The 13,937-nt window shown below is 40.2% G+C and overlaps 1 protein-coding gene across 5 annotated transcripts in view; it reads left to right on the top strand.

Moving 5' to 3' along the window:
- Window positions 1-13,937, top strand: part of prr5l (proline rich 5 like) — a 45,955-nt gene that overhangs the window by 14,301 nt on the left and 17,717 nt on the right. For 3 of the 5 annotated variants that reach the window (XM_046038421.1, XM_046038422.1, XM_046038418.1), the window contains 3 exons: window positions 3,435-3,568; window positions 9,130-9,210; window positions 9,562-9,610. In XM_046038421.1, the coding sequence (XP_045894377.1) occupies window positions 3,450-3,568; window positions 9,130-9,210; window positions 9,562-9,610 (249 nt within the window). In that variant the 5' untranslated portion in view covers window positions 3,435-3,449. The remainder of the gene's footprint in view (window positions 1-3,434; window positions 3,569-9,129; window positions 9,211-9,561; window positions 9,611-13,937) is intronic. The other 2 variants (XM_046038420.1, XM_046038419.1) reach the window with 1 other exon arrangement.

Raw genomic sequence — 13,937 nt, 5'->3', positions numbered from 1 at the left:
GTACACTTTTTTTCTACCACATCTTTTCCTTCCCTTCGCCTCTCTATTAATGTGCTTGGACACAGAGCTCTGTGAACAGCCAGCCTCTTTAGCAATGACCTTTTGTGTCTTGCCCTCCTTGTGCAAGGTGTCAATGGTCGTCTTTTGGACAGCTGTCAAGTCAGCAGTCTTCCCCATGATTGTGTAGCCTACAGAACTAGACTGAGAGACCATTTAAAGGCCTTTGCAGGTGTTTCCAGTTAATTAGCTTATTAGAGTGTGGCACCAGGTGTCTTCAATATTGAACCTTTTCACAATATTCTAATTTTCTGAGATACTGATTTTGGGGTTTTCATTAGTTGTCAGTTATAATCATCAAAATTAAAAGGAATGAACACTTGAAATATATCAGTCTGTGTGGAATGAATGTATACATTATACAAGTTTCACTTTTTGAATGGAATTCATTATATGACCAGCACCTGTATTTCTTCCTGCGATGTACCGACTGATGAAAAGTTGGCCGACTAAGACTCTTTTCATCAGCCACCAGAAAATCTCAACGCAACTTTGCCTTTCAGCGAGTTCATCCGTGACCCCAGAAACAGCAGTTTCATAAAAGAAAGTTACTTTTTCTGAAGCTTTCAGCCTTTCCTCCACGATAACTGAAGAAACTCAACCGTTCCAGAAAAAGCTTGTACCTCGTGGTTAAAAAAGTGAGGTCAACCTTTTGTTTTGTCAAACTTTCACTACATTTGAAGTCTCTAGTGAGACTCTGTTCAGTACAGAGACGGGAGGCGTCTCCTTTTCCTTTTCTGCAGCTGCAGCTGTTTGTTTCTCGTTAAGCTAAACTTTGATCAACAGTTTAAAGCCGAAACCTCCTGTGAACGTGTGAACTTGTTACATTATTCTGTGGGTGGAGAGGGTGATAGTGAAAGTGTTTTTTCGTCCAGATAAAATTCCCCTTAAAATTAAAAACTGTGCTTCCTCCTCCTTTGCATGTGCGCACGGGTTTCCCCGTCTCAAGTAGTCAGTGCAAAGTAGCAACAGCAAGTGTGACAGGCCAAACTTGTATAAAAGATAGTTTAATGTCGACATGTTGAGTCATTTGCTTTCATGCCAACTAAACCACAGCTGTCAGCTCTGTAGTCGTGACTTTTACTGAAACAAACTGCTGTTTAAAGGGTTTCACTTATTTTCTAATGTGCAAAACGGAACACGTGAGAAACGGTGACTGGAAGCTTCCCATACTGACAAAATTAAATATGTGGTTGTGTCTGAAAAAAACAGACTAAAAATATTACAGACAAACTGACTGCAGTTCAGAGAAACTCGGCGCTTTACATGAACACAAATACACAAGTGTGAAAGGCGTACCCCCTCAGAGTCAGAGCTCAGAGCAGGGCCCGGCTGTTGTTTGTGGTTTCTGGAGAGCGAGGCCGAGCGAGACCTCAGCGCTGTAAACAAACTGATCTCGGGTCAGTGCCGCTCCACAGGAAGCTGCGGCTTGGAGGAAGCTGGTGTTTCTGTGTTTCTAAATGAATCAGACGCTCGTGAAGCTGCTGTGACAACAGGAAGTAAAACCTGCACAGAACTGCAGTCGGGAGCTGCTCGCCGGCCTTTCAGCCTGCTGACACGTCAGACTTAACTTTCTCTGAGCAGCTCAGCATCTTGTTCACAAGCTTTTTCTGTCCAGGTTTTAGCTGTAAACATCTCAGGATTGTGATGAAATGTGGTTTACCTCAGGATGAAGTGTGAATGTCACTTTACAAACGACAAACCGCGACTTTCTTGACTTGCGAACCTTTGGAAAAACATCACATGTGTAAATCAAGACACATCAGGAATGAAACGTGGACTACGTTACATATTTTTTATGAAATAAAGTCAAAACAAATCCACTGTTCTGGGAAATTTGGTACCAATTGTAAGTTACAACCAGTTCTTGATACCCAACCCTTGTGAAAGCAACTGTACGAATCATCGCAGACAGGACCAACCCAAAAATGCACAATTTTATCTAAACAAAAAGGGAACACACTATTATAAATATATAAAAAGGTGAAGATCTTGTTCTGTCTCGAAATAATGTCAAATAAATTAGAATCAAATACTCGACATTCAGTTAATTCAAACCCACCACAGTACACGCAGCGAAACAGGCCTGGTGATTCTACATAGAGTCGAACAAAGAGATTATGACACATTACAGAAACATTAAAAACAAAGTGAGTGAACGTGTTGCCAGTTAAATGCTTTTATTGTGAAGCTTCAGCGGCAGGAAATGTTCAGTTTGAGTCAGCAGTAACTTAATACAGCATTATTTGCAGGAATTTCGCCACAGATGCACCGTTATACTGTAAATATATGAATTGGTGCTGGGCAACGATTAAAATTAATTTTCAAATTAATCTCATAGTTGTGCGCAAAATTGAATAATGAATTCTAAAGTAATGTATTGCCAATTTTAATTTATATGTACTGCTGTGTACACAAAGGTGTAATAACATGTGGTTTGCAAACACTTTAAACAGATGAGGAGCTTTTTACCTGCAGTATTCCCTTTACACAGCGGCAGTAAAATATTTCTTGTAAATCTCAACTTAGACATTAATGTAATCAAATAGAATATTAAACCAAAGCTGTTAATTGTATCTGGCTCGTTAAAACAAGTTAGAGTCCAAAGCTGGACAATAAAACAGTAACAATCATAATCGCAATACAATGTTTTTCAATAACAATATAACATGTGACCGTTTGCTTTCCTTTATGTGTGATGCTTGTTTGTTTGTTTTGACTATGCTGTATTTCTGTTTAAATTGTAACTGGTGCGCCGTCTTGGCCAGGTCTCCCTCGGAAAAGAGATTTCAATCTCAAGGGACTTCCTGGTTAAATAAAAAAAAATAAAAAACATTTATTAAGTTTTTGACTTTATCCACTTGAATTATACTGGAATTAGGACTTATTATTTTATTAAGATGTTTATTTTGTTGAGGAAAAAGGACTGAAAAAAGCTTTTACTTAATTTCACTCGTGCATATTTGTTGGCAAAGATTTTATCATAACCGTTTTCAATGTTCTCCCTTATATTTGTGAAGGGATCCACTGTTTGGCTTCAAGTGTTGCCCATAAAAGAGTTTAAACCACAATTAACCATCAGGTTTCTTCAACTTAAACTCAGGACTGGATGTGGATTCAGAGCCAGTGAGCAATGGGCTTTCAAAATAATGATAATAAAAACTCCATTAATGCGATAATAATACGTTAACACGTGCCCAGCCCTAATATAAATATTGCAATACTTCATCAGTAGCCGCTCTGCGGGCGGATGGGAAGCTTCTGCGGGCTGGATTTGGACCGCGGGCCGCCAGTTGACAAACACGGTTAAAACAGTTTTCTGATCAGAGAAAGAATATTGTATTTATTAACTAACCATTTGCTTCCTTTCTCCCCAGCAGCCAGGGTGCACGATGGGATCTTTCCGGCGTCCCAGGCCCCGGTTTATGAGTTCTCCGGTTCTGTCGGACCTCGCCCGGTTCCACGCCAGCTCACCTTCGCTACAGCTCTCCAACACCAGCGTGTGGAACAGGTCAGCCGCTCGTTGCCACTGAAAACTCTTACTGTAGGTTTAAGATGTGTCTGGAGGTGAACTTAAAGATCTGAACCTGGATCAGCTTTTGTAGTGTTAAAAGTGTGTGTGATGCTTCAGTCAGAGGTTCTGTCGTCGACATCAGCTGGCAGAATGCACACCAGATGTTATCAGCTGGCTTCATGTAGTCTGATAATCTCACAACACAAAGGACAGATTTTATCTTCATGTGTTTAGGACACAACCTGCACTGTGTGTGTGTGTGTGTGTGTGTGTGTGTGTGTGTGTGTGTGTGTGTGTGTGTTGTTATGGGTCCAAACAACGGCTTATAAAAGTGGAACAAGTGCTGGCTCCTGTTTTTCAGACCTCAGTACAACAATTAATTATATTGCGGTATAATTTTCCTATAAAGGCTCAACAGATCGTCAAAAATGATTTAATTAATTTGAATTATGAACGAATTTTCACTTAATTCTTATATTGCCTTTGGTGTGAGAGACCCAGGTTCAATCCCCTACTGTCCCAGAGCAAGACACTTAACCCCTCGTTGCTCCAGAGCGACCTCTGACATGTAGAGCAATTGTAAGTTACTTTGGATAAAAGCTAAATGAATAAATATGTTTGTTACGTTCTGACCGTAAATAAAAGTGTAAAACTACTTTTAACCATCTTGTTTCCTCAATTTTCACTCAGGAGCAAAAATCAGCCTTTAAACTTGAAAGAAATAACGATTTGGCATTTATCGTGATAATTATCGATACCGAATGGTATGAAATGTTTTTATCGTGATTACATTATTGGTCATATCGCCCAGCCCTATTTGCACCCTGAGATGACTTGAGGAGCTTCAGGCCTGCACCATGTTATGTATGTGACAGTAAGGGCGCTTTCACACCTGCCTCATTCAGTTCGGTTGAATCGCACTAGAGTTTGTTTCCCCCCTTGGTGCGGTTCGTTTGGGCAGGTGTGAACGCAGCAATCGCACTCGGGTGCGCACCAAACAAAAGAACTCTGGTGCGGTTCGCTTGTGAAAGCAAACGAACCAACCAGAGGATTTTATGATAGCAGAGATGTGATCTGAGCATTTTTCCAAAGCTAAACCACTAATAAATCCATCGTCTGACAGCGAAATGTGTTCAGCGATTTTATAATTGATCTGTATAAGCCATGCTGTGTTTATGAAAATCATAACGTATAGCCTACCCAACTTGTCAGCGCGGGTATTTCCCCTGATTAATATGTTAAAATCTGCTTAAAAAGGAGTGTACTACTCAGTTTACTGTTAGTTCATTTTGTCAATAAAACATGTGTGACAGCGATACCACAGTATACTACAGGCGAATAAGCCCCGAATTATTACTGTACATGTCCTGTTTAAACGTTAGTATTCATAACAGGCTATGCGGTCGATCTGCGATCTAACATAACTAATCATGCTTTTAATAGATTATCACTTTGTGAGCTCTTTGTGAGACAGACCAGAAGCGTTAAAGTGCTGCATAAACGTCTGTCAGTCACCGGAGTTTGATTTCCCCGCGTGGGTCCTGATGATGCAGGATGACAGTCGCCAAAACTGTCCAGTCAACAAGCTACCTGTAATTAGGGCTGGGCAATAAAACAATAATGATAATTATCACAATACAATTTTCCTCAATAACAATATTACAAATGTTCAATATATTGTCAATAAATATTTGATTTATTTCATTAGAATCACAAACGAATTAGCACTTAATTCTTATATTAAGATGTTTATTTTGTTGAGGATGCAAAAAGATTAACTAATCATATTAAAAGATTTTATCATAATTATTTTGAATGTTCTACCTCAGATTTGTTCGGTGATCCGCTGTTTGGCATCAAGTGTTTGTCACGTTCTGACCGTAAAGAAAAGTTAAACCACAGAATTTACCACCTGGCCATTCAATTTTCATTCAGGGGCAAAAATCAGCCTTTAAACTTAAGAAATAATGATTTGACGTATGTCATGATGAATTATCGATATCGAACGGTATGAAATGTTTTTATTGTGATAACATTTTTGGCCATATAACCTGTAAGTCTGTGTAACGCCGTGGTTACTTCTCTTGGTTCGTTTGTAAAACTGCTGTGTGAACATGAACCGGACCAAAACTTAAAAACAGTGTATCATTATTTCTCACTTGGTCCGGACCAAATGAATCGAACTACAGGTGTGAAAGCCCCCCTACGGTGTCCCATCAGGGTTTGGATATTTCCCGGCCCTTGTGCGTGCTTGTGCAGCTCTGTTTCTCTGTGTGGTGAGGTTATTTCAGATCTGGCGGTAGGAACTCTCTGAGTCTCTGGCCTGTTTCCGGCTCTCCGCAGCGCTGGATGCAGGAAACAGCAGGATGTTTAGTAGGAAGTGGAGGTGGCAGCCAGGCCACGTCCTGTCATCCAGCTGAGTCACATACGAGACCGTCACACACGGACCCGACAAACTTAACTACAACTGCCAGAGAAAAAGCAGGCTCACTTATTCTTATTGAGAAGTTTTGCTTTCTTAGCAAGCAGGTCATTTAGAAATCCTAACCCTAATGTTTATTTATGTTTTATACACCAAAGGTCAAGTCAGGAGTTCAGGTGGGATAAAGACTGAAACGTTAACCTCTAATAGGTTATAGGTTGTGTCAACCCACAACCAGAGTACGAGGGAGGGAGGAGCCTGAAGACGCCTCGATGCAAACTGCTTAGTTTGCTCACAGATTTGTAATTATGTACAGCTGATCTGTTGGGTTATGATGCTAGAATGTTTCTATTGCAAGGAAACAAGATGAGATCAAAAGTCAGGCCTCAACAGTAAGGATTTGCCCGGGGCAAGTAATATGCCACGTCGGGAAAGTAAATCTAGCATCTAACTTGGTGTAATTTATTCTCACGGTGCACTGAGCTCGTCCACGTACAGTGAACCAGGTGAAGTGAATATAATTCATAGAGTTGATGACAACTCGTTACTGTACGTACATGCAGTAAAACCTTTGCGAATAAAAAGCCAACACTTCATCCTTACACTTGTTTAACAAGCATATTTTAATCTGCCGCTATGTTGTAGTACTTGAAAGGGGTCTTAAGACCACGTTTTGATGGTCTTGGTCTCGGACATTGAGGACTCGGGATTTTATTTCAAGACCAAAGACCATAACTTTTGGGAATATCAATAAATCGCTTTTGCATTGTCTGATTTATTTGTTAACATCCTAACGGTGCTTTCAGACCAAAAGCGAAGCAAGCGTTCGGGGCGGTGAGTTTACATACAAAGTCAATGCAAAGACGTGTAAAGCTGCGGTTTCCTGTAGGGCGGCGCGAAGCAACACGAAGGAATTCGCATGAGTTGAATATTTTCAACTCAAGCAAAGAAGTCATGACACTGAGTCGCGACAGCCTATCAGTGTTGAGATTGTCCGTAAGTCACCAACGGCTTCAGAGCGTTGTGTGGAGAGCGCCGGGCAGAGCGGGGGATTGAAAATCTGCAGGCCGGCTGAGAGCTGCCAAACTTGGGGGGAGAGGAGCAGGGAGCAGCGCTGCAACCATTGGACAAATAAACCCCCGTAGTCGGTCGGATTCTGGGCTGACAACTACGCCGTTTACTCGCGGGAGGAGCTCGGAGATAACTGCTTTTATTAAATTAGCTTTTTACTTAAGTTTTTTGGGGTTTCAACGTTGATTTATATTTACACATAGATTCTGTGCACATCCGGTTCCAGTGTCCAGAGCCTAATAAATTGGTAAACAAAGCAGCCGTGGCGCAATCTGACGTCAAACACAGCAGATAACGGCGCGCACGTCGCATCGTCATTGATTAAGAGTGTAACTTAGCCTCTCTTCCAGTCACACACACACACTTCTCATTCATAATTTACATTTGAAGAGTAATATACTGTATACTATGGCAGTTTACTGCAATCAGCTGAATTTAATAGGAAAAACGGACAACTGCGGCTATTTGAGCTTCGTTGGGGTCTGTAGCGGCCAATAACGAACGTTACCTGCGGAGATCAATAAATAAATAAATAAATAAATAATTGAAGCCTGGACAGACTTCATTGCTCATTACGTGGTCAACACTTTCTCTCACACACAGCAGAACATTACTCGCCCCAGATGTGTGTGATACTGCAACAAAGTTCAACTTTTAAAAGCCTGAAACAAACCAACAAAGACTCAAATCTGCACTTTATGTTATCATTAATTATTATTAATCATGTTGTAATGACATTCATGCCGTACGCAGCATAGTTCTTTTGGAATACGTGTTTATTTTAGTGTATTTATCTTATTAATGTAATGCACATTTGTGATTAAAAATAATGGTTGTTGTTGGTAAATGAATTACTGACCCCCACAGATGCAGGATTAAGAGCTCAGACCGTAACTAGAACCCTGCTGGACAATCAAACTGTACAATCTGTAAAAATGAACACACATGCAAAACAACATGTACACTTGGATCGATCATTTTGTAAATATCCACTTTTTAAAAATGAATGGAGACAATAGCCTACTGTAATAATACTTTCTTTATTCACTGTACACACACAGATAAAGCAGTTAGAACAGGATCTGGCAGGAGTGGCTGATTTGCATTATGCAAAACATTTTAACATCTGCATGTTCTATCAAAATATCTGCCACTATCAATATTTGAACATCTAAATCACGCAAATTAGGATCTGCCAACAGAGGCTGTGGTGAGGAGGAGTTTCTTTATGTGGACAACTGTTTAAATAACCGTGTGTGTTAAATCTCTCCCTGCTCCAAAACAGCTGATTCAAACTATCAACTCGTTCTGAATCCTGAAGCTGCTTCAATCAGCTGTGTAGAAGCAGGGAGAGATTAAATCATGCAGGACAGGGGAAACTTTCTCCAGGAGAGGGTTGGGAAACGCTGTCGTAGTACATAAACTTCAATTCAACTAAGATTAATTCATACAGCCAGCAAAGTCTTTGCACGTTGTTAAAAGTATGAAAAAGCAACACTGAACGGTCTAAAGGATCTACAGTGGATAGAAAAAGTCTCCACACCCCTGTTAAAATGCCAGGTTCTTATGATGTAAAATAATGAGACAAAGATAAATCATGTCAGAACTTTTTCCACCTTTAATGTGACCTATAATGTGAACAATTAAATAGAAAAACAAACTGAAATCTTCGAGGGGGTTAGAGTGACTTTGTGAACGTTGCTGTTGCTCTACAAGCAACATTTAGGTATATTTAAATTATTTGACTCTCATCCTAAAAATGAATCAAAGTCAAGGAAACCCATCGCTTCTCCTGAGATAATGGCAGCAGCTAAAAGACACACAGCATCCTTGTTAAGATTTTGTTACTTTATTATTTGTTAAGATTAAAACTAAACTTAATCGTCATGTTTATTGTTTTTTGATAACTGGTATTAAATAAAGCAATGTGTATAGAGTAGATTTCTGGACAAAGAAAACGCTGAACCCTGCGGCGTGCCCATACTAAAGACATGCAGCTTATGTGATGCGTTGACCGGCTTGGTGACCTCTGACCTTACCTGTGTGTTTGCTTATGTGTCCTCAGCGTCCAATCAGCTGTGATCAAGGTGTTCCAGGGTGGAGCGCTGCAGACTAACGAGCTGTTCACGCTGAACGAGAGCATCAGGTGATGAAAACACTTCTTTTTCTTCAATGCACCGTTCACACGCAGCACGAGACGGGAGCAGCGGTGAACAGAAACCGGCTCAGTCAAGCTGACAGGAAGCTTCTGCAATTAGTCTCTCATTCTGGACAACTTAAACTTAAACAGCCAATCACACGCCAGCAACTCAGTGCATTTAGGCAGTTGCTGAAGTTCAAACCGACAGTTGAGGAAGTCGTTTCTAAAAAGAAATACAGATAAATATTATATATGTGGGAAATGGTGTCTGCATGTTTTCGTGCGTGCATATTGTTTATTTGCTGGTGTTGTCGCTCAGATTTGACCACTCAGCAAACATCTCTGTGTCTTTTGCAGATGGCTTCTTAAAACTGAGATGGGCTCCTTTATCACCGACTACTTCCAGGTACGTTCACTCTTCTATTTCCTGTTTCAGGTTAATGAAACCTGACAGCTTCATATAGACTGTTTGTTTGTTATCAGCGGAAACGGTAGCTGACGTGCATGTGGTCGCCCCACTTCCTGTATCTGTGTTTATTACAGTAAACATTAATCCGCAGAGTCTGGTGACTCTGGGGGTTTTTTTATAGGCTGATGCAGATATCGATATTCTAGAGTAAAACGATGATCTGATAACGAGACGTAGGCTGATATTTTACATCTGACGATTACAAATTATGGACAGTAAACATAACTGTAAAGACATTTTAAGAATAAATAAAAACACATTTAACTCGAAGTATTCCTTTAAAGCAGGAGAATAATCCAGTGACAGGAAGGCACATGAGTGAGTGGAAAAACCAGTAACTAAGAACATTTACTCAATTACTGCACTTAAGTACAAACTAGAGGTATATGTACTTTACTTTTTAGTATTTTTCTTTTCATGCCATTACTTCTACTCTACTCTTTTTTTAAAATTCTGTTGTCTTTGTTTGCAACCCCTGACAAAAGCAGTTACCTTTGGACTTGGATTCTAGTTGACATTTAAATTGAAAGTTCATATTTTAGCAAGGGTATCTGTACTTTTACTCACGTTTAGGATTTGTGTACTTCGTCCACCACAGGGAAAAACACTTTCAATAATTTTAATTCCTTCGTCATAGAAAGACAGAGGAAGCTAATCCAATATTTATTTGGCAAATTGTAGTTGTCTTTTTCAGTATGACTCTTATCATTTAAGTTAAATTTGTATATTTAATTTGTAATAGCTTTTTCAAACTGGTCCATTTTTTTATTGATTTTAATTTACAGTTAAATTTTTTTGATTATTCATTAATAATACTAATAATACTTTAATGATTATTCTACTGGCAGGAACTCCAGGTTTCCTAGAGCATCTCTGTTGATGCTCCAGCTGTTAATAAAACTGCCAAAACAAGTCATGTGATCGGCAGCCTGGTCACGTGACCACGGCCGGCGCCGGTCTAACACTAAATCCAGACATCAGAGAGTAAAACCTGAAGTGTCTGCAGCTCAGAGTCTGGAGTGATGGCGTGACGTGGAGCTCGCTGTCAGCTGCAGAATGTGAAGATGTTTATCTGTCCGTCACGACGAGTTGCTTCTCTTCAGCCGCTGAAGGAGTTTTTGCACAAGCGTCGACTTGTTCAGCTCTGCTGGATTAGAGATGGATTTTTAACACGTCACGCTGTCGATGTTCAGTCAGTCTGGGGGGTCATGTGACACAACAGGAAACTGATGACCGGCGCTTTCCTTAATGCGGCTTTCAGTTTCACCGCGAGGAAGAAGGCCCTCCGACCTGCTGGCCTCTGAGCAGCTCCACTGGAGCAGTTTGGGGTTAAGGGCCTTTGTTAATGGGTCCTCAGTGGCGATAATGAGGTTGGGGCCCCATTTATCCTGCCGGTCCGGAAATACAACAGACGACTTCCCTGCAGCCTGGATTAGTGCTGTGCAATAACACTATAGATAATTATCTGGATGTAATTTTTCTCAATAACTAACTCACAGATGTTTGATTTAATTTGTTCGAATCAAAAAAACAAATCAGCACTCTGTTTCTCTATTACGATATTTATTTTGTTGAGGAAAAGAGTCTGTAAAAAAGGTTTTGCTTAGTTTTATTAATATGTGTGTATGGTTCGTTCTTTCATTATTATTATTTAAAGGTAGTTTTTTTGGTTTTTCCGTTTTAAATATTCGGATATTTAATGTGTCCGATTGGTGTAGCTTTGTATGTTACCCTTGATAAACCTGCGGTGCCTGATTGAATGTAATTTCAGACGAGCTTGAACATCAACATAAGTTGGTTTTTAGGTAGAAAAACAGGAGGCTTACCGTTCAGTTTGTAACAGGAACAGAAACGCCTCAGAAGTTGCCTGAGAATCCTCCGGTTTTTAAGATTTCTTCAGTTTAAAATTAATTCAGTGATAGTTGTCAGTACATCCAGTGGTACGCAGCAAACATGAGCTGTATGTTAACGAATCATACACGGGTTAAAAGGTTTGTGTAATTTATTCCTTACTACCTTCTTATTACCTTCTTGAGATGGAAGAATTTAGAAAGTTTCGCGCCTCCAGCTGCAGGAACACATGGATTAAGCTGTGTGTAAAACAGGAGCATCAGACTTCATCCTGCCAGGAGAAACGACCACTGAGCGTCCAGAGCGCCAGTTTCACTGGCAACACGACACTCATAGTAGGTCTACCAGAGAGGAAACGGGGCGCTGGAGCGTACAGGGCGAGGGAGAGGAGGTCTGCGGACGGTCGGTGATGATTCTTTCTGGTTGGATGAAGCCCGACGCAGAGCACAGCTGATGCAAACAGGCGCCCGTGTACAGCAGCCAGTTCATTTGAAAACCAGTAGGGATGCAACACCGGTCACAGATAGAACAAGAAGCAGCTGCTTTGTTTTTACGTTTGGTTTTAAAACAGAAAAAACTAAAAAACTAACTTTAAATAATAATGAAAGAACGAACCATACACAGATTTTTATTTGTGCATATTTGTTGAAAACAGGTTTTATCAGAATAGTTCTGAATGTTCTTCAGATTTGTGAAGTGATCCACTGTTTGAAAGAAAAGTTTAAAACCACATTAACTTTCAGTCAGGGGCAGAAATCAGCCTTTAAACCTGAAAGAAATAACGATTTGATCGATTTATCCGGATAATTATTGTTATCCAATGATGTGACATTTTTTATTGCGGTAACATTTTTGGCCGTTTGACCCAGAGCCAGCCTTGATGTTATGAAATTAATTTAAACCACATTAATGCAGTTCTCCTTTCTGAGAACCAAAGCAACCAAAAAGATAAACTCACCACTTAAAATCTACTAATTTGTTGGTCTGAAACTCTCTCTTATTGACCAAAAGGCATAGCACACAGTGTAGACGTTCTTACCGTGGTTGGTCACCTGCTTAAATCAGGAACTCCCACTCGCCCCAGCTGGTCAACAAACCAAAGACTACAGATGTAACACAGGTGTGATGTGTGCCACGAAATCTGCGAAGGTTCTCACTCACCCAGGTCATAGTTTTCCAAGGAAGGTGAACATCAAGGGCAGCTGGAGTGGTAGAAGACACTAAAAGACGTTTCCCCTCAACCGGAGACTCTCGAGAGGAGAAACGCCTGCGAGTGTTGCCCTTTATTTTAACCTCCCTTGGATTACCATGAATATAACATATAATATATATATATAATATATATGCAAATTACAATACATAAATGAGAATGAAAAGAGAACAAATGAATAAATAAAAACGATAATAATAATGGGTGGATATGTCCGTGACCTCGCCAAACACTAATACCAGGCGGAAGCCCTGAAAGTATGTCAGGAAGGTAAAATTTCTGCGAGCCACGAACAGCCTGGCGAATCTTCTCAAGCTTCAGGTGAGACATTATGTTCTTAAGTCATTGAACACGTGTCGGCGTGGCAGCTTCCCTCCGTGTGTGCGTCGAGCCAGAGCATTACGTTTAGTGGCAAGGCAAGTTTATTTGTATAGCACATTTCCACAACAAGGCAACTCAGAAGTGCTTTGCATAAACCCTAAACGCAACATAGGGAAAGAGGAAAAAAACACATGAAGCAGAAGATCAGAAATGTATTTTGGCCCTAAACCATTTAGTGCTTTATAAACTAACAGCAGGATTTTGAAATCAATTCTTTGACATACAGGAAGCCAATGTAAAGACCTCAGAACTGGACTGATGTGATCCACCTTTTTGGTCTTAGTGAAGACTCGAGCAGCAGCGTTCTGAATCAGCTGCAGCTGTCTGGATTTCTTAGGGAGCCTGTAAGGACACCGTTACAGCAGTCGAGTCGACTGAAGATAAATGCATAGATAAGTTTTTCCAGGTCTTGCTGAGACATAAGTCCTTTAATCCTTCATATATTCTTCAGGTGATAGTAGGCTGACTTTGTAATTGTCTTAATGTGGCTCCTCAAATTCAGGTCTGAGTCCATGACTACACCAAGATTTCTGGCTTGACTTTCAATCGTTCCTCCCTGGCTCCAAAAACATAACTTCAGTTTTATCTAACTAAACAAAATTTTGGCACATCCAGTCATTGATTTGTTCAGTTACTCAGCACCTGTATGGGATTATAGTCCACCGGTGATACGTTTATGTAAATGTGTGTGTCATCTGCATAATTATGGTAACTAATTTTGTTGTTTTTCATAATAACTTGCATTCAGAAGTGCTTCAGTGATCAGTGAAGCTTTATGTTAAATTTTAGATCACTTCTCGTTAGAAATGTGAGTTTTCTAAA

This window comes from Micropterus dolomieu, linkage group LG22 (genome assembly GCF_021292245.1).
Source record: "Micropterus dolomieu isolate WLL.071019.BEF.003 ecotype Adirondacks linkage group LG22, ASM2129224v1, whole genome shotgun sequence".
Taxonomy (NCBI): domain Eukaryota; kingdom Metazoa; phylum Chordata; class Actinopteri; order Centrarchiformes; family Centrarchidae; genus Micropterus; species Micropterus dolomieu.
This window is presented reverse-complemented; position numbering and strand designations above follow the sequence as displayed.